We start from the raw sequence: 26587 nt of genomic DNA on the forward strand, positions 1-26587 counted from the left end.
TTCAGATGTGATATCAGGCTAAGAAAAATTATGACCTAGCACCAATACATTGTAGAACGCACAAGAATGAGCTAGACTTTCTCTTCATTTGTCTAAAAGGCGAAGATTCTAATCAACCATGCACGTTCACTCTCAATAAGGGAAATAATATCTGGGATTAAAGAAAAGCTGTCACTACTTAATCTGTATAGATAATCCACAGTTTAGTACAAGATCAAAACGAGTGACGGTGCTGCTACTTAGTAAACTGTTGGTTCAAACACATGGAGTTTTTGTGCTTCACGTAATGAAAGAGATTCTTGGGCCAACAAGATGAAAATTAACAGAAACTGAAGATCTCCATGCCCCATTTAAAGAAGGGAAAAAAACACTAGAACATAGAGATCATAAAAATTAGCATGCGTTCTATTTTTTATCACAGTGATGAGGAGTCCCAACATCCTGTTAAAATGTATTAAAAACATCGTTTTGAAATGTTACGTTTCGTGGAAGCATCAGAAACTGTTAGCATATCAAATTTAAAGTTTCAGGGACTAGGGGCACCTGGGTGGCTCAGTCGGTTGAGCATCCGACTTCGGCTCAGGTCATGATCTCGCGGTCCGTGAGTTCGAGCCCCGCGTCGGGCTCTATGCTGACAGCTCGGAGCCTGGAGCCTGCTTCAGATTCTGTGTCTCCCTCTCTCTCTCTGCCCCTTCCCTGCTCATGCTCTGTCTCTCTCTGTCTCAAAAATAAATAAAAACTTAAAAAAAAAATTTAAAGTTTCAGGGACTTGAGCAGAGAATGCTATTCAGTTCTTAGAATATAAAGCATAATATAATTCCCTACGTAATGAAATGTAATGTAATTAGTCGTCCTGGACTCATTTTAAAATGAAGACCACCTCTTTACAAGACCCTCTGGGTAAAATGAGTAAATAGTACGGGTAAATAAAATCTAAGTTATACTACTTTAAATTTGTTTAAAATTTTAAAAAAAGTTATAGGACACACATTGATCACAATATGCCATGTAAGCTAAACAGTATCTTCACCACAATGCTTTCGTTAAGAGGTACACACACTGGGCTCCATTTTCAGGGGACATAACCTTCTAGAGGGGACAAGTTATACATAACATTCAGCAATCAATTATACGTATCAATGGCCCTCACAGTGAAGCATTTTTGAGACTAAATTACATATGAATGGTTTTTCCGTTCCATCTGTCCACATCCTTCCAAGTGATGGAGTCTCTTCGTCAATATGTACGTACAACAAACACGCACCCCACACGGGCTAATTTCTCTTACACTTTTAATTCTCTTCAAATCAGTTCTCAGCTACTCCCACTTTCAAAATCCTGTTTTAACTCCTTTGGCTTGCTCTTCCTCTTCCCCAACTTGGATCAGTGCGTCTTTTACTTTGTTGGCATTCCCAGTCCACTGTCTAACAAAAGGGAAATGTGTGAAGGGCAGATCTTTACTCCGTTCCTTCTGAGATCAGAAGACAATTTTTCCTAGCTCAAGCCAGCCATTCCAGAACACCAAGCACAGGATTCCAAAATTTCACCCTCCTAGAACACGAGGTCAGGTCAAAAAGAGGCTGTCTAGTTCGGACATTTACGGTTCCAATCAACAGCCCACTGTTCATGATACATAATAGGCTGTGCCTGGAGGTCTCATTTCACACTCAGCTCTCTCCAAATTCCTTTCTCGTGTCAAATCCTAACACTGAGAGTTGCTCGGTTTTGTTGTCTCCTACCCTGGAAAGCTGAACTTTTTGGAGATTCGGTAGAAAGAATACAGCTCTGCGTTCCAATAACAACAGTCATCCATTCCAGAATAGGGGAAGTCTCCTTTATTTTTTTTTGAAGTCACATCTTGACTTAGACGCTGTGCTGTCAGATCCCTCATACCAAGTCAGCCATTAGAATTCTCAACTTTCTATGTGAATATTGGCAAAAATAACCAAAAAATATTAAGACTTATGAAGAATACCCCTAGTGGTTCATGCAAATAACCTAATACATGAATATGTCCATAGTAACCAGGCAGGGAAAGTAAAACTGCAAATTACTGGCAAGGTGAGGAAGTTCTTTTAAATAATTACCTTAAGCCTATAGTTTTCCAGCATACGGGATACATATAAAAAGTTAAAGCTTATAAAATTAGCCTGAAATGCCCACATGAGAAGGAAAGTTAACAGATTAACAGATATAGTTACGATTTTAATGTGCAAAAGACCCCTTTTCCTCTTAAAAAAAAAAAAAAAAACCCCTACGTTTAACATTGAGCTTTAGAATAACGCTAAGATTCAACTATATCCATAAGCTGATGGTAACCCTTGTATGTACTACAGTCTGCAAATCATCAGAACAGAATTTATTTTCACTATAATTTCCAGACAGACTTCAGAATCTTCGGATAAAAGGCATCACCTTTGGCTACAGGATAAAGAATTCCTCCAAGGAAACTCTAGGTAACACTTAGAAAAATGTCCTATTCAGCACATAACTTAATACCTCATTGTAAATACTCGTTACCAGTATGTGTAATTTAAGTCAGAAACCTAAATGTCAGGATATTTTTAAGTAATTCTTTAAAAGCCTGGTAAACAAAGTCTTTGTTCTCTTTTTATCTTCAGGTACTATCTATATAAAATTAGCAACAGACATGAACATGTTTTATGAGCTATAACACACTGTACACATATAAACAGCAGTGGTGATGGTTAAGGAATAAGAAGGCTACCTTAAAGAGGTATATGTGGGGGTGCCCGGGGGGCTCAGTCTGTTAAGCGTCTGACTTCGGCTCAGGTCATGATCTCACGGCTTGTGGGTTCAAGCCCCGTGTCAGGCTCTACGCTGACAGCTCAGAGCCTGGAGATGCCTCAGATTCTGTGTTTCCCTCTCTCTCTGCCCTTCCTCTGCTCACGCTGGCTCTCTCTTTCTCTCTCTCTCAAAAAATAAATATTTTTTAAAATTTTTTTAATAAAAAAATAAAGAGGCAAGAGTTGTACACTAAGAAAGCTGATGAGTTCCACTAGAGATTCTAGAACAGAAACATCGAGTGTTTTATTTAGTGGTTGTGGAGAGGGGCAAATGGGTGAAGGGGAGAGGAGATACAGGCTTCATTAAGGACTGAGTGGGTCACAGGAAGGAAAGGCACATCATAGGGAACGCAGTCAATGGTCTTGTAACAGCGTTGTATGGTGACAGGTGGGAGCCACGCTGGTGTTGAGAACAGCGGGACACAGGGAGCCATCGAATCACTAAGCTGTACAGCTGACATTAACGCAACATGCGTGCCAACTAAAACTTTAAAAAATCTTTCTGGAAACGGAGCACCAGTATTTGCCCTATTACTGTGACAATTAAATGAGGGAACAGAGAGAAGGCCCTTGGCCTGGGCCCAGCACATGGTAAAGCCCGAATGCACCTAGGTAATTACTGCTGTTGATCAAAACAGAAAAGCAAAAAGATGATGATGTCATATTTATGTTCCCCCTGGGGGGTGACTTCACACTGATGATAAAGGAGGTGGACCCGGGCCACATGGCTCTCAGCTCCCAGTGCCATCTTTAACTCAAGTAACAGCTTACTTCCACTGCACTGAAATTAAGAAACTGAGCATACTCCTGCGGTATGGATTCCAGTGGTACGTATCCCCCCTTTCTCTCACCTCTAGAAAGAGAAAAAGAGGAAGAAAGACAGACAGACAGAAAACCAGCCTTCTAACAGTATTGCACTTAAAAGAGTCCTAAAAGTCGTGCAGGAGAAATATTAAAATGCTGGGCAGCAAAAAATAAAAAATAAAAAACACCCAGTAAAACCTACCTAATAATAGGTTTCCACACTGACCTGCCTTTAAAGTATCAAGTTTGATCTCGCGGTCCGTGAGTTCGAGCCCCACGTCAGGCTCTGGGCTGATGGCTCGGAGCCTGGAGCCTGTTTCCGATTCTGTGTCTCCCTCTCTCTCTGCCCCTCCCCCGTTCATGCTCTGTCTCTCTGTGTCCCAAAAATAAATAAACGTTCAAAAAAAAAAAAAAGAAAAAGAAAAAAATAAAATAAAGTATCAAGTTTGAGAGACTACACAGTATAACAGGAGCAGAGGCTGTGCTGACAGCAGCCATGTCTCAAGGTCCACTCTAGCATACATCAGTTGGGTGAAGGTGTATAGATCACGTCTCCCTTCTCCCAGCCTCAATCTCCTGGTCTTAAAATATGGAGTCACCTCCCACCAAAGTTATTCCATCTGATATTTGCAATAACGTCTGTGAAATGCCTAACACAGTACACTTTCAACCAATTCAACCCCCTTGCCTGGAAATGTGTACAAAAACCCTGATTTCACATAGGTGACATAATATTTTGTGCCTTTTTTTTTTTTTTTTTTTTTTTGGAGAGAGAGACAGAGCACAAGCGAGGGAGAGGCAGAGAGATAGAGAAAGAGAGACACAGAATCCAAAGCAGGCTCCAGGCTCTGAGCTGTCAGCACAAAAAACCCGACACAGAGCTCGAACTCACAACCCGTGAGATAATGACCTGAGCCGAACTCAGATGCTTAGCCCACTGAGCCACCCAGGTGCCCCTGACTAATTCTAAGAGAAGTAAAATATAAACTTTTCATTTAGTTTCATCTTGACGAAGGTGGAGGTCTGCTTTTTCAGAATCCCACACAATTAGTCTACTTATCTTAATATCTTTTATTACATATATATAAGCTCAAGATATTAATGTGAAATGTCATGGTAACCAGTTCTTTTTTTTTTTTTTCACATTTTATTTATTTTTGATAGACAGAGAAAGACAGAGCACAAGTGGGGGAGGGGCAGAAAGAGACGGAGACACAGAATCCGAAGTAGGCTCCAGGCTCCAAGCTGTCAGCACAGAGCCCGACGCAGGGCTCGAACCCACAAACTGCAAGATCATGACCTGAGCCAGTCAGACGCTCAACCAACTGAGCCACCCAGGCACCCCAATTCTTAAAACAGACAAAAAACAGGCAAAGAAACTTGATGTGCATTCATACTTTAATTCTGTACAAATGTGATTTCCAAAAACTCCAAGTACAAACACAAAAATCTAGCTTTAATGTCCTTAAAATTCTACTGACCCTCAAGTGTGGCCCTTGAATGTATTCTTGACACAAACATCTGCATAGATGAATCTAACATATCCCATTAATCTCTCTGAAAATTTAAAGCTATTTCTTTTGTTTTGTTTTGTTTTTGTTTTTTGAGAGAGCATAAGCCAGGAAGGGGTACAGAGAGGGGGACTGAGGATCCAAAGGAGGCTCTGTGCTGACAGCAGCGAGCCCAATGTGGAGCTCGAACCCACAAACCGTGAGATGGTGACCTTAGCCGAAGTTGGATGCTCAACCGACTGAGCCACCCAGACGCTCCTAAAAAACTATTTCAAGTTAAACGACCAGGTCCAGGAAATATGCTTATACTTCAGACATTCAATTCTAATATTATCTCCTATGCCATATAAACTACTACTTATTTCTACAAGGAGATTCATTTTCTTAATTCAAACCTAAAATGTTATATTCTGATGGATGCAAAAATCCTCAACAAAATACTAGCAAAATGAATCCACTAATATATTTTTAAAAAATCATACACCACAATCAAGTAGAATTTGTTCCTGGGTTACAAAGGTAGTTCAATATTCAGAAAACAATCGACAATCAACATGATATGTCACATCAATAAAAGCAAGTATAAAAATCATGTGATCATTTCAACAGGTGCAGAAAAAGCATTCGACAAAGTACGACATCCATTCATGATAAAAACCCTCTCTCAGGGAGGTCTAGAAAGAACATACGTCAATATAATAAAGTCCATATATGACAAACCCACAGCCAACATCATACTCAATGTTGAAAAACTGAGAGCTTTTCCCCTGAGATCAGGAATAAAACAAGAATGTGCTCACTGAGCACTCTTACTCAACATAGTACTGGAAGTCCTAGCCACAGCACTCCGACAACACAAAGAAATAAAAAGCATGCAAATTGGTAAGGAAGAAGTAAAACTCTATTTGCAGAGGACATGATACTCTATAGAGAAAACCCAGAAGACTCCACCAAAAAACTACCAGAACTGATGAATGAAGTCAATGAAGTCACAGGATACAAAGCCAACGTAGAGAACTCTGTTGCATTTCTACACACTAATAATGAAGCAGCAGACAAAGTTTAAAAAATCCCACTTCAACTGCATCAAAAACAATAATGTATGTACAAGTAAACTTAACCAAAGAGGCAAAAAAAAAATCTGTACTCTGAAAACTATAAAACACGGATGAAAAAAATTCAAGACAACGTAAAGACATGGAAAGACATTCCATGCTCATGGGTTGGAGAAACAAATGTTAAAATGTCCAAACCAATCTACAGATTTGGCTACAGCCAAAGCAATCTACAGCTTTAATGCAATCCCTATCAAAATACCAGTAGCATTTTTCACAGAACTAGAATCAATCCTATAATTTGTGTGGAACCACAAAAGACCCCCAAAAGCCAAAGAGACCTTGGAAAATAAATATGAAACTGGAGGTATTACAATTCCAGGTTTCAAGTTATATGACAAAGCAGTAGCAATTAAAACAGTAGAATACTGGCATAAATATACACAAATAAACCAATGGAACAGAACAGAAAACCCAGAAATTAAACCCACAATTATATGGTCAACTAATCTTCAACAAAAGAAGAATAAATATCCAGTGGGAAAAACACAGTCTCATTAACAAATGGTGCTGGGAAAACTGGACAGCAGCACACTGAAGAATGAAGCTGGACCACTTTCTTTCACCATCCACAAAAGTAAACTCAAAACAGATGAAAGACCTAGATGTGAGACCTGAAACCATAAAAATCCTTGAAGAGAGTACAGGCAGTAATTTCTTTGACATCAGCCATAGCACCATTTTTCTAGATAGATGTCCTGAAGCAAGGGAAATAAAAGCAAAAATAAACAAGGGACTACATCAATAAAAAACCTTTTCCATAGCAAATGAAACAATCAGCAAACTGAAAGGCAGCCTACAGAATGGAATAAGATTAATGATATTTCCAATAAAAGGTTAGTATCCAAAATATATAAAGAACTGATAGAACTCAATACCCAAAAAACAAATAATCCAATTAAAAAATGGGCAGAAGATATGATTAGACATTACTCCAAAGATAACATACAGACTGTCAGGAGATACATGAAAAGATGCTCAACATCACTTATCATCAGGGAAATGCACCTCAAAATGACATAAGCTATCACCTCACACCCATCACAATGGCTAAAGTCAAAAACACAAGAAACAACCAGTGTTGGCGAGGATGGAAAGAAAAAGGAACCTTCCTGCACCGTTGGTTGGCATGCAAACTGGTGCAGCCACTCTGGAAAAGAATGTGGAGGTTCCTCAAAAACTTAAAAACAGAACTACCCTATGATCCAATAATCACACTCCTGGGTATGTACCCAGAAAATATGCAAACACTAATTCAAAGGGATACATGTACCCCTACATTTATTGGAGCATTATTGACACAAGCCAAACTATGGAAGCAGCCCAAGTGTCCATCAAATGATGAATGGATAAAGAAGAGGTGGTGCATACTTACAGTGGAGTATTATTCAGCCATACAAAAGAACGAAATCTTGCCATTTACAGCAACATGGACAGAGCCAGAGAGCATAATGCTAAGCGAAATAAATCAGAAAAAGACACCATATGATCTCACTCATATGCGGAATTCAAGAAACAAAACAGAAGAGCGAAGAAAAAAAGGAAGAAAGAGACAAACCACGAAACAGACGCAACTATAAAGAACAAACTGATGGTCACCAGAAGGGAAGTGGGTGGCAGGATAGGTGAAATAGGTGATGAGGATGAAAGAGTACACTTAGCCTGATAAAAAATAAATAAATGTTATTCCGACCTGACATTATCACAAAGCATTTCTAAAATATAAACTGTAAAAGCTCTTTTAATAAAGCAGGTCCTAAAATACATTAACAGCTTGGCCACTTACTAAAACAGCTTCTAAGATGTAACACACGATATGAAGGCTTTTCCTTTGCCAAAAAACAATGAATTTCTCACCTGCTGGAATCCATGTATACTTCATTTTTTCATGTCTTCATATGTCCTAGCACCACAGCCTCTAACACACATCATGTTCAGACAACACTTGCTGAATGAATAAATGGTATACAAATATACAAAGGAACTATCAAGAACTGTAAAACCTAATTTAAAAATCATTTCTCTGGACTACCGGGGTGGCTCAGTTGGTTAAGTGTCCAACGCTTGACTTTGGCTCAGGTCGTGATCTCACTGTCACAAGATTGAGCCCTGTGTCTGGCTCCACACTGGGCACAGAGCCTACTTAAGAGTCTCTCTCCCACTCCCACATTCATATACATACGATGCACATGCACTGTTTTCAAAAAAGTGAAATGAAATAAAAATGATTTCTCTGAAACTGGGGGCACCCAAGCTACACACTCTATTCTGAACTATGTAGGCTTATCACAAATATTCCGTACATATAACTCACATTATTCTCATCTGTCTATGAACTAAAACTTCAGTCAAGGGCCTTGCAATGGACTTTTTTTCCACTAAACGAAAAAGCACACGCTACTTTCATTCACAGCAAGCACAGCTACAAAGTAAACAACGTCTCTCTCCAGCATCTCTCTCTCCCTCCAATGTAGCTCTATCTAAAATATCTCTAATACAGATCTACCTAAATGAGAGCTGTCCCTAAAGTCATCACCTTGGGAGACCATGCCTTTATTCCACTACTGGAATTCACAAGCAACTGGTTATGAATTCTTTGATGAAATTATAGTTGTGAGAGTCTGAAGCGATCCAAAAAGTGTACATATCGCTGCTATAAACATTTTTGAAAACTCTTCTGTAACAGTTTTCGGAATCAATAAAGATAAAAAATGCCTTACTTTTAACTAAAACAGCATGGCTCAACATCATATCACATACTTTATTTATTACTTAGTGGCTTCAAATGACCTGTGACCATTCTAACCTTAAATGCACTCTGAAGATAATGAAGATCTGCCACGAATGAGGACACTGAAAATACTTTCCCAACATCTCCAAAGAAATAATCCAAGAACATTAACCAAAGGCAGCCTTACTGGGGGAAAAAAGTTCAGTCTACAGAAACTGCTTACTTGAAGAAACAACACTCGTGGAATGTATGCATTCAAATCATATTTCTTTTAAAAGCCATGGTGTCTATAGGGACAGTTTCACCCTTTTCCATGACGCTAACTGTATACATGCATCCATGTACCCATGATGCAACCGACCGTTCTGAATTTTAGGGAATGACATCAATTCTCCTCAGTAGGCTTCATTCTTTGAAATGAAAAACTAGCAGGCACTATTTTGTAAGTTATGAACCACCTTTTCTCTCAAAATAAAAAGGGTCTGAAAGAAGCAATGAACAAGAGTTAACTGCTCTGAGTAAGCCTCTTTGAGATTTTACTATAGAATAATTATATTCCTGGATTCACACAGTTAAAAGCAATTTCCAGTATATACCCACATAATCTCTCTTGTCTCCAAATAGTAAAAATATCTACTACCGGTAACTGAGAGCTAATTTCGAATTTATTGTATACTGTTTTCAGTAATCTCGGTGTTCATTTTACATGATCTATATCTTATGCCTATTTTGCATCAATTATACAGTTAAAAAAAACATTTTAGGTCTATATTTGATTAATAAAACATTTAAAATTATTTAGCAGTAATAATTTATATAAACTCCCACTATTCCACAATAATGAAAGACGACGGCTAGCACAAACAATCCACCCATCATTCATCTCATATATTTAATATAAGTATAAAATCTGTAGAGATTTCTTTTTAAAAAAAAAATTTTTTTTAATGTTCATTCATTTTTGAGAGAGACAGAGCATGAGAGAGGGAGGGGCAGAGAGAGGGAGACACAGAATCTGAAGCAGGCTCCAGGCTCTGAGCTGTCAGCACAGAGGCCGACATGGGGCTCGAACTCACCAAATGCGAGATCATGCCCTGAGCCGAAGTCAGACACTCAACTGACTGAGCCACCCAGGCGCCCCAGAGATTTCCTTTCTAAATGTTTTACAGCAGCTACTATTGTTCATACTTTCTGGGCCTACAGCACCTGACCAGTGAGAAAAGGGACTCTATAGTCCACTACAGGCAAGCCAGACTAGAATTAAACACAGACTATAAATTTCTAAAGTGGGGACAATCAACAGGACATAAAGTTAGTACAAATACATACAAGTAATGAAACTATATAAAAGTAGTACACCACATTAATAAGAGAAACAAATTTCAATTTATTCTCCCTTTTTACTATTTCCCAAATAAGAAGTTAAAATTGGGGGCACCTCGGTGGCTCAGTGGGTTGAGCATCCAACTCTCGATTTCAGCTCAAGTATGATCCCAGGTCCTGGGATCGAGCCCCATGTCAGGCCCCACGCTGAGCACAGAGCCTGCTTAAGATTTTCTCTCTCCCTCAAAAGAAAAAAAGAAAAAAAAAGATTTTCTCTCTCCCTCTACCCCTTTTCCCTCTCACATGCAATCTCTCTTTAAAGCAAAAAATTAAAAATTAAAAAAAGGCTAAAGCTGGATATACATAACAAAACTTGGTATTCTTGTGTAAATGCATCAGGACTATTTTACTTTTTATCACTTAGAACAGTACTGTAATAAGATCAAATACAAAATTCTAATGGACTAAAATTAAAATTACAATGTGTTAGATATTTAACACTACCTAGGAGAAGTCAAACTCATCTTTTTTTAATGTTTTAGGAAATTATCTTACAGACTATTGTCTTAATATTCTGCACCATCAGAATGTATCAAGGCAAACCCATGTAACTTATACTAAAAATTACTAACGAATCCAGAAGGATAATCCTTTTATTTTTTTGAGAAATCATTCTAAAAACACATTTTGAGTACTTTTATCTAAAGAACAAAATTATTAAGGCTGATTCTGCGGTCTAAAGGACAAGTTATCAAAAACTCAGAGTTAAGACATTAGGATCATTGAGTTGCTGAAGGAAACACCACTAGGAAAGAAGTTTCCAATCTTCCCATATCCTCACAGGCCATCTTGAGGCTAAGACTTTGCCAATCACACAGGCATAGGCAACAGTGGTCAAGAGCAGTGTTCTGGGGTGACAAGAGACTTCACTGTCCGTGTGATTTAAGGTAGGACACAACCTCTCCATTCTCGTCTGTATAGTCAAGTCAGGATGCCAATACTTCCACATCTCCCAAAGGCTAAGCAAGGTGACATACATAAGGCACCAGGCCAGTGCCTGTCACAAAATATCAAATCATGGCCCCATTCAATATACATGCTGACAGACACAGTAATGTAGACATGACATGTGCCGGTTTCCACATATACATACTTCCTAGCTCCGTCCACTGACAGCTCCTAGACACATGGACACTTCACAGTGGCAATGAGCTCACCTACTGCCCACAAAGCTCGTCTGGCTCAAAACACCATTCTTTTACCGAAAGGGATCAGGACTCCCTGGAAAAATGGTTGCTTCCAAGGCTGGGGAAGGGAAAATATGAGACGAGCACATCTTGTGGCGGCAGACAATAGAAAGAAGGGGGGGCTTGTTGAGAAAACACAGGAGCCATCTTGACAAGGTCCTACGGCCAAACTGGAACAGACGAGCGGCAAAATAACAACAGTATTGGACTACAACCCACAGGAACGACAAACAAGCATGTAAATCCATGTCAATATATGTAAATAAAACCAGGGAGAAAGGGTTGTCCTTACAGGAGAATTCCAATTAATAAGCATAAGAAAGGAAGAAACAGTGAATCACCATTTAACAAACAGTAATGACTGCTGCAGACACGATCCATGGACACAAATTTTCAGACACTGAAACTAGCAGAGAAATGTTGGGGGGAAACAGGAGATCTATTAATTACAATGAAAAAAACGGTAACTTGACTGTGGAGAAGTCTAGCAGACGTGGCCCTCTGGTTATAAGACATATCAACTCATTATCGACTCCCGGATATGATGCACTGAGAACTCAATGTGCTCTTCTTGCCAAGAATGCATACATAACCGGATTCTGATCAGGAGAAGACACCCAACAAACCCAAGTTGAGGGACATTCTAGAAAACAACCAATAACTGTTAATCAGCTTTCCTCAGCAGTCTATAGACATAAAAGACAAGGAACAAGAGAGGAACTATCAACTGGCGGAGACTAAGGAGCCATTACAAATAAATGTAAAGTGAGATGCTAGACCGGATCCTGGAACAGAAGAATGTCAGTGGGGAAACCGGCAGAAATCAAACAAGATGTGCAGTTTAGGTAACAGTACTGCACTAATGTTAACCTCCTAGTTTATTAATTCTAGCTTAATTATGTAAGATGTCAGTACTAGAGGAAACTGGGTAAAGGACATATGCAAACTGTCATATTACTACTTTTCTGTAAGTCTAAATTTATTTCAAAGTAGTTTTTTTAAAGTATTTGTATAATAATGTATCTATAGTTATCTAGACAACATATAAGAGTTATCATTTTGTTTTGCCTTAAAATCATTAAGTCATGCTAAAATATACTCTAACTGCTGAAGCTAAAATATATATCTCTAAAGAATTCAGCCCTGAAAAACCTAACCAATAAAATACACTATAGATCCCATTACCTGTAATTTCATATCCATAAGCAGCTAGTTGTCCAGCCATATATTCTCCATCCGAATTATTATGAGAACAACCCCATGTTCGCATCCAAATTTTCTGTATGCCTGGAATAGTGCTATTAAACAATCAATAAAAAAAAAAAAAAAAAAGTAAGTCTCATTTAGGAATTTTTTTTAGAACAAAATCACTCGATTTCTGGGCATATTATGCAAAAATACGCTCACGGCAACCCATGTGCAATCTATTCATGAAACGCACCAACTAAATCCATAATCAACTGTTATACCAAAAGTCTAAAATCAAAGTAAAATAACTACAGAAACCTAAGTTATGACTCTCTCCATATAAATATTTCCCTTTTCTCTGCATTTTAAATTCAGTACTAAAGTACTATCACTAAGTTAAACTCCTAAAGAGGTAAATACAAATAACAATAGCAAACAAAATGGTTCTAGCAAGAGAAGCAAATAAAGAAAAACTAAGGACATCACCCATTCACTGACTCCTATATAACAATTACAATCTTTATAACTTACAGATACAAATAACTGAATCAAAACAGAAAAACCATCACCCTACAGCATAATTAAAAGTACTCCATATGTAAAAATAGTTATAAAAATGTAGTATTTTTAGAAAGGGAAAAATAGTCGTTCAACTCAGACTGCACTAATAATTTAAATTTAAATAGAAGTTACCTTAAAGACATATTCAGAGCAAATTCAATAAACTTCAGTCATTAAAATATGAGAAGTTTAAATTCACAGACTTTAAAAAGTGTTACAAATAAAACCATCGAATGCATTAAAACTTTCAACAATTTACTATCTAAACAAATATAAGCATGTTAAAATTATACAACTGCATAATCCTTTCTGGCTAGGCTGTATTACAATTTCACAGAACTACAACAGACCTAATATGATAAATGACACAATAATTTTTTTGTGCCAATGCCTTTAGCTGATCCAGAAGTATTTGTAAATTTGCTAAGAAAAATCAAATACCCAAACCACCAGTCTCATAAGAATTTCAAAATGCAGTAAAATGCCTCATTTGGAAGTAACACAAAATTACATACCAACTACAGAGATACCAAAGAGATCCTGGGGTGGCGGACACAGATATGGGGCAGGGGCAGCATTTCCTATATTTATGCCAAATACTGTCCTTGACCCAGTCTTCAAGAAACATGCCATCTGACATCTTTTTTTTTTTTAACCAATTACTTTGCTAAGTTTAAAACCAAATAAAATATCTCCTCTCCAAAAGATTTTTAGAAACAGCACCTATATATATACACATATATATACATATATATACGTACATATATATATGAGTATATATATGTACATATATGCATATATACACATATATACACATACACACACACACACACACACACACACACTGATATATACCAGTATGTATCAGTAGCACCAGTTTCTTCCTTGGTAGGATGCTGAATATAATCTCAAAACAAGAGCTTACCTATTGCTCGGTGGGCTGTTTTCATCTTGCAAATATTTTTGGGTGTTTCGCTTTCGCACCTTTGGAACAACATGCTTCCGTGAAAAATGCCTATCTTGTGGCTTTAAATCTTCCTGTGACACAATATCTTCTATGTCGTCCAGGAGAGAATCACAGGAGGCAGAAGGCATCTTCTCTATTACATAAAAAAGTAATAAACGACAGAGGCATATGAGTCCCTCACAAATCTATTTCACATGGATCATCTACGAAATGTTCTTGCTGATCTTGAATCTAATAGAGAGTTCAGATTTAACTTCAAGTTTACAGAAAACGCAAAAGATAAAAAAATACAAGGAAACAATGAGACAAATCCTACTGATAATGGGACATCCCAAGGTTCAACTGGAACTATTTCTTCAACAGTCAGTCTCACAGAGAAAAAAAACCGAAGAGAGACTATTCACAGTGAATGCGTTAGAAGCACAACAACTACATGCAATTCATGCTCTTGACTCTATGTCACTTTGTCCAACCAGCTGTAAGATATTTTGGGGACAAATACGGACATCAGAATATGAAGTGGGTGTTAGATAATATTAGGATATTACTGTAAATCATTAGATACAAAGTACTGATATAAAGTATTGTCTTCATGTTTAAAAATCTTATTTCTGACATCATAAACGTGATTTTACTTTTTATTCATTATTTTTTAAAAATCTTTTTATGGAGCGCCTGCATGGCTCAGTCAGTCAAGCGTCTGGGATCTCAGCTCAGGTCATGATCTCACAGTTCAATTCATGGGATCGAGCCCCATGTCAGATTCCCTGCTGACAGCGTGGAGCCTACTTGGAATTTTCTCTCCCCCTCTCTCTCCACCCCTCCCGACTCGCGCATGCTCGCTCTTTCTCTCTCAAACAAAGTTTTTTAAAAATCTTTTTAGAGATTAATATTGAATACGTGGACGTTAAATATGTCTATAATTTACTTTAAAACAATAAAAATAGGATAAGACATACAGGAAAACCTTACATGTCTTAAATCTAAGACACATATATTGGTGTTCATTATCCTATTCTACTTTCCTGAATGTTCAAAATTTTTATCATTAAGACAAGAAAATGTGGACACGGCTTTCAGGAAGATAGAACAGATGTCCTCTTCCTTATCCATCCTACTAAGTACAATGAAAACTATGGGCATTATATATAAAATAAACATCAGAAGACTCTGAGAGGTAGAGAAAAGGCAGACTGACCGGGGACCCTGGAACCCAAGGAACAACACAATGGTGAGTTACTTGGGGTTTCTTTCGCCTCCTCTATCCCAGACTTGGAGCTGAAGAAGCCAGTAACCCAGAATTGCCAACAGATACAGACAACAAAAGCACCCCCCAAAAAAACCTGTTCTCTTTTCAAAGAACCAGAAAAGGGACAGTCTAGCAAGACAAAACTTTTAGACAACCATTCTACCCCATAAAACAAAACAAAGCCCCACAAAACACAAAACTACAGTCCCACCTCCTAACTTCTACTTTTATGAGGCTATAACGAGGCACCCCACCCCACCCCACCAGGGCAGAACCAGTGGAGGCCATGTAGAAACCCTGGACTTGCCAACCAGCCAACCAAACAGTAAGGAACCCCCACCCCACCACAGTCAGTCAAGACCAAACTGATGTACAAGTTTACAGTTATATTCCTATCACAATCCAAGCAAGATGTTTTGTAGACATAGATAAGATTGTTGTAAAATTTATGTGGAATCGTTTAAAAAAAAAAAAAAAGTAACATATCTGAAACAATTGTGAAAAAAGAAGAGTGGGAGGAATTGAGCCACCCAATTTGAAGACTTATTATACAGCTAGAATAATCAAGACTGTGCGGTGTTGGTGGGTGAGCAGAAGTATGAATCAACAGAACAGAACAGAGAACCGGAAAGAGACCCACACAAATATGCTCAAGCGACTTTTCACAAAAGTACAAAAGCAATTCAGTAAAAGAAAGATAACCTTTCCATTAGTGCTGGAGCAATGGGACATTTACAGACAAAAACTGAACCCCAATCTAAGTTTCACACCTTATACAAAAATTAATGCAAAATGTATCATGAACTTAAATGTAAAACGTAAAACTATAAACTTTTAGGAAAAAACTGTAAGAGAAAATCTTCTAGACCTAGAGCTAGGTGAGGAATTCTTGGGCTGGATACCAAAAGCATGATCCATAAAAAGAAAAATTAATCAATCCAGACACCATGAAAATTTCAAACCTTTGCTCTGCAAAAGACCCGTTTAAGAGAGGATAAAAAGTCAAGCTACAGGGGCGCCTGGGTGGCTCAGTCAGTTAAGCGTCTGACTTTGGCTCAGGTCCTGACCTTATGGTTCATGAGTTCGAGTCCCACATCAGGCTTATAAACCCCTCCCCCACCCATTCTCTCTCTCTCTCTCTCTCTCTCTCTCTCTCTCTCTCTCTCCTTCCCTCTCCCTCTCTCTCTCTGTGAAAAGAAACATCAAAAAAAATGTTAAAGAAAAAGTCAAGCTACAGAGTGGGAGAAAATTTTTGCAAACCACCACTTATCTGACAAAGGACTGGTATCTAGAATTCAAAACACAGTTTTAAAAAATCCTTGGGGCGCCTGGGTGGCGCAGTCGGTTGAGCATCCGACTTCAGCCAGGTCACGATCTCGCGGTCCGGGAGTTCGAGCCCCGCGTCGGGCTCTGGGCTGATGGCTCGGAGCCTGGAGCCTGTTTCCGATTCTGTGTCTCCCTCTCTCTGTGCCCCTACCCCGTTCATGCTCTGTCTCTCTCTGTCCCAAAAATAAATAAAAACGTTAAAAAAAAAAAAATTAAAAAAAAAAAAATCCAATTGGAGGGGCACCTGGGTGGCTCAGTCGGTTAAGCGTCCGACTTCGGCTCAGGTCACGATCTCGCGGTCCGGGAGTTCGAGCCCCGCGTCAGGCTCTGGGCTAATGGCTCGGAGCCTGGAGCCTGTTTCCGATTCTGTGTCTCCCTCTCTCTCTGCCCCTCCCCTGTTCATGCTCTGTCTCTCTCTGTCCCCAAAATAAAGAAACGTTGAGAAAAAAATTTAAAAAAAAAAAAAAAAAATCCAATTGGAAAATGGATGAAAGACAAAGACATTTCACCAGAGAGGATATAAAGAAGGCAAGTAGCACACAGCATTACTAGCCGCCAGAGAAACAAACTCCAACCACAATAAGGTATCACTACACACCTATCAGAATGGTTAAAATAAAATAAAAAAAACAGTGACAGCACTAAACCCTGACAAGGATGCAGAGAAACTGGACCACTCCTACAATCCTAGGGGGAATATAAAACGGCACAGTCACTCTGGAAAACAGCTCAGCATCTTCTTAAAAAACTAACCATGGGACTCCCATGTTACTTCTGAGGGTTTATCCGAGAAAAATAAAGACTTCCATCTCCACAAAAACCTAAACCCAAATGCTTACAGCAACTGCTTTGTCAAAACCTGCAGACACCCACATGCCCTAAACCGCAGTACGGCTGCACCAGGGAATACTACTCAGCGATAAAAAAAAAAAAAAAAAAAAGGAAAAGTACCACTGATACATACAACAGGCAGGACGAATCTCCAGGGAATCATGCTGCCGTGAATACAGCCGCTCCCGAAAGCTTATGGGCTCTATGGTTACATGTTTATAACATCCTTGAGCCTGAAATAACAAAATTACAGAAATGGGGAACACAACAGAGGTCACCAGGGATTGAGGAGAGGATGGGGCAGGAGAGAAGGGAAGGCCACTAGCCACGGTCAACAGGAGAGGTCCTTGGGGAGATGGAAATGTCCTCCGTCCTGACCAGATCAATGTCCGTATCCCGGGTGTGATACTCAGTTTTGCAAGACGTTACCACTGGGGAAACCTGGACCAGCCATACAGCATATCCACACAACTTTTACTGCTGTAAGGAAATCTGTAACTATGTTAAAATACAATGATTAAGGGGGGAGAAAATCACCTGGGAAGAAAAAGGAATGTACACTCGAGTACATTTACTGACAGTGCGGCTGCTACTTCTACCACGTCTAGGCATGAAACAAGTGCTTCACGGGTCACCTCACTGACCACTCACAACTCATGCTTCTGGTGGTGTTACCGCCCTCCCTTTAGACAGCCAGGAAGCACACGGAAGCTCGCTCACCCCAAGATCAACAACAATCCCAGGCCAACGAGCCCCAGCCCGTGGCCTGAGCAGCCCTCTGCTGCGGACTTCACGTAGCGACGACCACGGTGCCTCACCTGGGTCGCCCAAACCAGTGTCAGGATCCCGATACTCTCCGCTGCTCTCAGGCCCCTCCAAAGAATCTCCCCTCTCCCACCTGCCAGATCCCCATCTCTCCATGCACAGCTTTCAATTAACAGACCAGCTTTCCAGGCAGGATCTTTTTGTGCCCTTTACTGCAGTGAGGTCTTTACAACTGGGACGAATTATGCCCAGTAAGTCCAACCCCCATTCAAAGCTCAGCCAATTTTACATCGTTAGTCATAACAAAAGATCAGAAATAATCTAACCTGATAAAGACCAGCTGAGCTACAGTTAACAAGGATAGGACATGGTCAAGGTGAGGCTGTCAATCACAGGCCTCCTCCTTCCCTAGACACAGGAATGGGGCCCGTGACCCAAGCCTGCAGAGTAACCCATCTTCCTGGCCACCATAACCGGTTCAGGTTTGGACATGACAAGCCCAGACCATGAGGATCATCAGGAGGACTTGTGTGCCAGAGCCAACAGAAGAGGTGGCTTCCCTTCCCACTGAAGTGGCCAAGGGGGGGAGGACGTCAGCCTGCGGATGCCAGGGGCCATGCTGCCTGCCACAGGGCAGAAACGACCTAGGGAATGAAGCCTAACATGAGCTGGAGACAGAAAGAGCCACACTGACATTATCTGCGCGCCTGGTTCAAAGCCCTGCTCTGCCCCGTCATGTGAGCCGGTCAGTTTCCCTTTGTGGCTTAAATGAGTTTAAACTGGGTTTTCCACTCTTGCAAACAAGAGCCCTGCCCAATTCAGCAAACTAGATAAGGAAAAATGAACCAGGTTAGTCTTTCTGCAATGGGTTCTATTTATTTGAAAGACCATCTACCAGTGAAAAAATCGTTCTGTGGTCAAAAAAATTCAGGAAATTCTGCTTCCTTACAGACTGCCAGTATGCATTAGGTCAAAGACTGAAAAACTGCAGTGAAGAAACTAAAACTCATTTATCTTAGGAATTTTCTGAAAATTAATTTCTCATAGATCTCCTCTTCATGAGGCTAAAGATGGTGCCAAAAACAGAAGGCCTGAGTGAAGCAGGCCCTCAGATCCTCTCCCCCACTCTGCACACATGGAAAACTTCCTTCTTTTACAGGGAGATGGTCCATGGACTCTGCCCAGCAATGTTACTATGAATGAACAGCCCACCCTCCCAAGAACAGCCCTTCCACTCTGACTTCCTCAAGCACAGAAGCCCAGCAGTGGCCGCTCTTCCGGCATCGTCACCGTCTCTCTACTCAATCATTACTGCCTAGATACAAACATGCTGCTATTTCTCCCACTGAAAAAACAAAAACCTTATCTTGAACCCACCTCCTCCATGTACTATCTCACTCACATTTCTCTCCCTTAAAAAAACACTCCTTGTCCCTTGGCAACGATGTGGATGGAGCCAGAAAGCATTATACTAAGCGAAGCAAGTCAGCCCGAGAAAAGACAAATACCGTGTGATTTCACTCATCCGTGGAATTTAAGAAACAAAGCAAAAGGAAAGAAAAGAAATGAAGAGGTAAACCAAGAAACGGGTTCTTAATGCTAGGGAACACACTGATGGTTCCCGGAGGGCAGGCGGGTGGGGGACGGGTGAAACAGGAGATGGGGAATAAGGAGAGCACATGTGCTGAGCACAGGGTGTCGTGGAAGTGTTGAATCACTCACTGTACACCTGAAACTAATCTTACACTGTATGTTAACTATCCTGGAATTAAAACAAAAACTTAACCAAAAAAAGAGGGGCACCTAGGTGGCTCAGTCAGTTAAGCGTCCCACTTAGGCTCAGGTCATGACCTTACTGCTCGGGAGTTCGAGCCCCTCGTTGGGCTCTGTGCTGACAGCTGGGGGCCTGGAGGCCGCTTCAGATTCCGTCTCAGTCTCTCTGCCCCTCCCCTGCTCGTGCTCACTCGCTCGCTCTCTCTCTCAAATATAAAACATTAAAAAAATTTAAAAACTCAACAAAAAAAAGAAAGAAAAAGTCCTGCAAGTTCCTATTCAAGAGGATGACGTAGGAAGACTCTGAAACTCACCTCCTCCACAGAACACACCAAATTACGCCTATTAATAGAACAATTCCTCCTGAAGAACTGAGGGCTGACTGAGCAGCTACACAACAACCAAAGACAGAACAGCTAGAGACGGAGATACGGTGACAAAGGGAATGTCCACCCCCGACACCGTGCACTGCAGTGGGGAAGGACAGTACTGAGAAACCAGGAGATCCTTCTGTCCTTGGGCCCAGGAAAAAAAACCCACAGTTTAACAGAGCAACTAGCATATAAGAGAGGCAACGCCAGACCTCCGCCAAGCAGCAGAAGAGCTGCAGAAAAGCTGCAGGAAAGCGCCAGGACAGAGGGACTGGAGAACGGAGAACGACACATTAATGCTCCCACCCCACCTAAAAAGCCTAGACTGGAACAGGGTCAGGCACCACGACAGGCAGGTCCAATTCTCCCAATAGCCTGTGCCTTCTGCCAGCCCAGGGTCTGCGAGCCCACACCAGCCCTAGAAGAAAAGCCGCGGTTTGAAAGGGTGGACCAAGTGTGGGAATGCTCTCTCCCTCTCCACGTCAAAACACCAGACCGTAGAAGGGTCTGGCTGCCCTCAGAGGCAGATTCCAACATGGAAACTGAAGGGTCTGGATGACGTAACTGGTGGGAGCGGTCATCACAGGGACTTTGTGACCTCAGCAAGCCCAGGACCCACAGGCCCACACCAGCCGTCCTAGGTTACTGGGGCAAAGAAAACAAGCTACAGTTCTGTGTTTTATGTGTGTTTTAATTTTTACTGGGTTTTTTTTAACTTTTTAAAATTTGTCTTGTTTTCTTTATTATGTTTTTCTTTTTGGTTTTGTCCTTATTCTCTTTTTTCTTTTCTCCTTTGATTATTTTTTCTTCTTTAAATTCTTTTTTCTTTAATCTTTCTTTAAAAAGCCATGGTTTGGGGGCACCCAGGTGGCTCAGTAGGTTAAGCATCTGACTTCGGCTCAGGTCTCGATCCTGCAATTCGTGGGTTCGAGCCCCACGTCGGGCTCTGTGCTGACAGCTCAGAGCCTGGAGCCTGCTTTGGATTCTTGGTCTCCCCCTCTCTCTCTGCCCTTCCTCTGCCTGTGTCCTCTCTCTCTCTCTCTCTCTCTCTCTCTCTTAAAAATAATCAAACATTTAAAAACTAAAAAAAAAAAAAAGCCATGGTTTAAAATTTTTAAGTTTATTAATTTATTTGGGGGAGAAAGAGAGAGAGACAGAGAGAGCAAGCATGCATACGAGTCGGGGAAGGACAGCAAGAGGGGGAGAGAGAATTCCAAGCAGGCTCCACACTGTCAGCACAGAGCCCAATGCAGGGCTCGAACTCACAAACCGTGAGATCATGACCTGAGCCAAGAACAAGAGTCAGACGCTCAACCGACTGCACCACCCAGGTGTCCCTAAAAAGCCACAGTTTAAAGGAGTGAAAGAGTACAGCTAAAGTTAAAAGAGTACAGTTAAAGGAGTAACTAAGCACATATGGACACAGCTCCAGCCAGCACAAGTCAGCAAGCATACCCAGTCTGCATAGGGTCTCCATACACAAGACCAGTCTTTCAACTTTTGGAGAAATAACCATTTTGCCTAATCCATAGAAACAAACACAAAAAGTTAAGCAAAATGGAGAAACAGAAGAATATGTTCTAAAAGAATAAAAGAAAAGAAAAAGCCTCAGTAAAAGAATTAAATGCAATGGATTTAAGCAGTATGCCTGATAACGAATTTAAAGCAATTATTGTAAAGGTCCTCAGTGGGCTGGAGAAAAGACTGGAAGAGCTCAGTCAGACCTTCAAGAAAGAGATAGAAAATATTAAAAAGAACCAATCTGACATAAAGAATACAACAACCCTAATAAAAACCACACTAGAAGGAATCAACAGTACGTTAGAGGATGCAGAAAAACATATCAGCAATCTCAAAGGGTAATGGAAGGCACACAAGCTGAACAGCAATGAGAATACAATTTTTATAAAATGAAAAGTTTAAGAGATCTTTGGATAACATCAAGCAAACAGACATTCACATTACAGGGGTCTCAGAAGAAAGAGAAAGGTTCTGAAAACTTATTTGAAGAAGTAAAAACTGAAAACTTCCCTAATCTAAAGAGGGAAATAGACATCCGGGTCCAAAAAGCAGAGTTCCAAACAAGAAGAACCCGAGGAGGTCCACAACATAGCACATAATAATTAAAATGTCAAAGGTTAAAAAAGAGAGAATCCTAAAAGCAGCAAGAGAGAAACAAAAAGTTCCCTAAAAGGGAAACCCCATAAGGCTATCAGCTGATTGTTCAGCAGAAATTCTGCAGGCCAGAAGAGCAAGGCGTGATATATTCAAAGCACTGAAAGGAAAAAACCCACAACCAAGAATACTCTACCTAACAAGATTATCATTCAGATTGAAAGGAAAGAAACAGAGTTTTCCTGACAAACAAAAGTTAAAGGAGTTTATCACCACTAAACCAGCCTCACAAAGAACGTAAAAGAGACTTCTTTAAGTGGAAAAGAAATGGCCAATTAGACATAAGAAAAAGATGCAAAATATGACAACATATACAGAAAATGTGCAGAAGGGAGTAAAAAGAGAAGGCGAAAAAGAAAAAGGAAAAAGATTTTCCGTCTCTGTTTTTTTCTAGAATGTGTTTGAACTTAAATGACCATCAAATTATTTTTGAGACAGAGAGAGACAGAGCATGAAGGGGGGAGGGGCAGAGAGAGAAGGAGACACAGAATCGGAAGCAGGCTCCAGGCTCTGAGCCATCAGCCCAGAGCCCGACGCAGGGCTCGAACTCACGGACCGCGAGATCGTGACCTGAGCTGAAGTCGGACGCTTAACCGACTGCGCCACCCAGGCGCCCCTAATGACCATCAAATTAATACGAACTGCTCTTTACTTAGCATGCTATATATGAATGAACTTCATGGTAACCACAAACTCAACCTATGATAGATACACAAGAAATAAAGAGAGAGAAGGCCAAACAAAATCTCGAGGAAACAGAGCAAAAGAAAGGAACAAAGAACTACAAAACAGCCAGAAAACAAAATTTTTAAATAGCAATACACACCTATCAATAATTACTTTAAATGTAAATGGCCTAAATGCTCCAATCAAGACACAGAGAATGTTTAAAAAGAAAAAACAGGGGCGCCTGGGTGGCTCAGTCACTTAAGCGGCCGACTTCGGCTCAGGTCATGATCTCGTGGTCCGTGAGTTCGAGCCCCGCGTCAGGCTCTGTGCTGACAGCTCAGAGCCTGGAGCCTGTTTCAGATTCTGTGTCTCCCTCTCTCTGACCCTCCCCCATTCATGCTTTGACTCTCTCTGTCTCAAAAATAAATAAATGTCAAAAAATAAAAATTAAAAAATTAAAAATTAAAAAAAACAAAAACAAAAAAAACAAGACCCACTGTACATCACCTACAGAAGACTCACCTTAGATCTAAAGACACACACAGACTACAAGCAAAGGAGTGCTAAAACACTCACCATGCACATGGAAGCAAAAGAAGAAGAAAAAAAAAAAAAAAGCCAGGGTACTAATACTCTTACCAGACAAAATAGACTTCTTTAAAGCAAACACTGTTAAAGAGACAAAAAAGGGCACTAGCATTATATACATAATGATAAAAGGATCAATCCAGCAAGAGAATATAACAACTGTAAGTATCTATGCAGCCAACGCTGGAGCACATAAATAGATAAAACAAATATTAACAGACATAAGGAGAGAAATTAACAGTAATACAACAGTAGAGGACTTTAACACCTCACTTACATCAATGGATAGATCATCCAGACAGAAAATCAGTAAGGAAAGAATGTATTTGAATGATACACTGGAGCAAATGGATGTAACATACACAGAATATTTCATCCAAAATAACAGAATACACATTCTTTTCAAGTGCACATGGAATATTCTCCAGGATAGGTCATAAACACAAGCCTCAGTAAATTTAAAAAGACTGAAATCATACCATGCATCTTTTCCAACTACAATGGTATAAAACTAGAAACAAATTACAAGAAAAAAACTGGAAAAAACACACACACGAAGACTAAACAACATGCCACTAAACAACCAATGGGTCAAGAAATCAAAGAAAAAATATTTTAAAAATACATGGAGACAAATGAAAACGAAAACACAACAGTCCAAAATCTATGGGACACACAGAAAGTAGTCCTTAAAGAGAAATATATAGCTATATAGGCCTACCTCAAGAAACAAAAAACTCAATCTAACTTTATGCCTAAAGGAACTAAAAAAAGAACAAAGCCAAAAATGAGTAGAAGAAAGGATATAATAAAGATTAGAGCAGAAATAAATGATGTAGAGACTAAAATAACAATAGGAAAAAAATCAATGAAACCAAGAGCTGGTTCTTGAAAAGATAAAACTGAAAAACTTTTAACCAGACTTATCAAGAAAAAAAGGTGAAAGGACTCAAATAAATGAGAAACGAGAGAGAAGTGACAACTCATATCACAATACAAAGGGTTATGAGAGAATACTATGAAAATTATATGGCACCAAATTGAACAACCTAGAAGAAATAAACTCCTAGAAACATACATCTTCCAAAACTGTACCAAGAAAAAATAGAAAATCTGAATAAACTAGGGAGGCTGGGTGGCTCAGTCAGTTGAGTGTCCAACTCTTGATTTTGGTTCAGGTCATGATCCCAGAGTCATGGGATCAAGCCCTGTGTTGGGCTCCACGCAGACCATGAAGCCTGCCTGAGATTCTCTGTCTCTCTCTCCTTCTACCTCTCCCTCACTAACATCCTCTCTCTCTCTCTCTCTCTCTCTCTCTCTCTCTCTCTCTCAAATAAAAAAAAAAAAAAGATAATTTAAAAAAGAAAGGAATAGACCGATTACAAGTAATGAAATTGAATTGGTAACCAAAAAACTACCAAAAAATAAAAATACAAGACCAGTGAATTCTATCAAACATTTAAAGAACAATTAATACCGATGCTCCTCCAATTATTCCAAAATATAGAAGAGGAAGGAAAGCTTCCAGATACATTCTATGAGGCCAGCATTACCCTGATACCAAAACTAAACACACCACAAAAAGAGAAAACTACAGGCCAATATTCCTGATGAACAGAGATGCAAAAATCCTCAACAAAATATTAGCAAGCCTCATACAACAATACATTAAAAAGACCATTCACCTCGATCAGATGGGACTTATTCCTAAGATGCCAGGATGATTCAATATTCACAAACCAATTCACATCATGAACCATATCAACAAAACAAAGAATAAAAATCATATGATCACCACAATAGATACAGAAAAAGTATCTGATAAGATTCAACATACATTCATGATAAAAACTCTCAACAAAATGGAATTGGAGGGAACATACCTAAACATAAGAAAGACCATATATGAAAAACCCACAGCTAACACCATCCTCAATGGTGAAAAACTGTGAGCTTTCCCTCTAAGGTGAGAAACTAGACAAGGACATCCACTCTCACCACTTCTCTCAACATAGTCCTGGAAGTCCCAGCCACAGGAATCACACTAGAAAATGACACAAGGGGCATCCATATTGGTAAAGAAGAAGTTAAGCTTGTCACTACTCACAGATGACATGACACTATACACAGAAAATCCTAAAGATTCCACCAAAAAACTACTAGAAGTACTAAACGAATTCAGTATGGTGGCAAGACACAAAATGAATACCAGAAATCAGTAGCATTTCTTTACACTAAAATCATAGAAGAGAAAAAAGAGAAAGACCTGTATACAAAGGGGTCTCACACTGAAAACTGTGAGACACTAATGATAGAAACTGAAAATGACATAAACAAATGGAGAGATATTCCATACTCATGGACTGAAAGAATTAATATCGTCAAAATATCCATATTACCCGAAGCAATTTAATAAAGATTCAATGCAATCTCTATTAAAATGCCAAAAGCATTTTCTGCAAAACCATAACAAATAACAATGAAATCTGTATGGAACCAAAGAAGACTCCAAATAGCCAAAGCAATCCTGAGAAAGAAGAACAAAACTGGAGTTATCACAATTCCAGATTTTAAGAGGTACTACAA

General features: G+C 39.7%; 1 protein-coding gene across 8 annotated transcripts in view; it reads right to left on the bottom strand.

The window, feature by feature from the left end:
• Window positions 1–26587, bottom strand: part of CDKAL1 (CDK5 regulatory subunit associated protein 1 like 1) — a 712098-nt gene that overhangs the window by 677781 nt on the left and 7730 nt on the right. For 7 of the 8 annotated variants that reach the window (XM_047858501.1, XM_047858499.1, XM_047858493.1 and 4 more), the window contains 2 exons: window positions 14213–14387; window positions 12724–12836 (listed from right to left, as the gene is read on the bottom strand). In XM_047858501.1, the coding sequence (XP_047714457.1) occupies window positions 12724–12836; window positions 14213–14382 (283 nt within the window). In that variant the 5' untranslated portion in view covers window positions 14383–14387. Of the gene's footprint in view, window positions 1–12723; window positions 12837–14212; window positions 14388–17793; window positions 17870–26587 lie in introns of those variants that run through there. The other variant, XM_047858497.1, reaches the window with a different exon arrangement.

Source organism: Prionailurus viverrinus, chromosome B2, assembly GCF_022837055.1.
Source record: "Prionailurus viverrinus isolate Anna chromosome B2, UM_Priviv_1.0, whole genome shotgun sequence".
Lineage (NCBI taxonomy): Eukaryota > Metazoa > Chordata > Mammalia > Carnivora > Felidae > Prionailurus > Prionailurus viverrinus.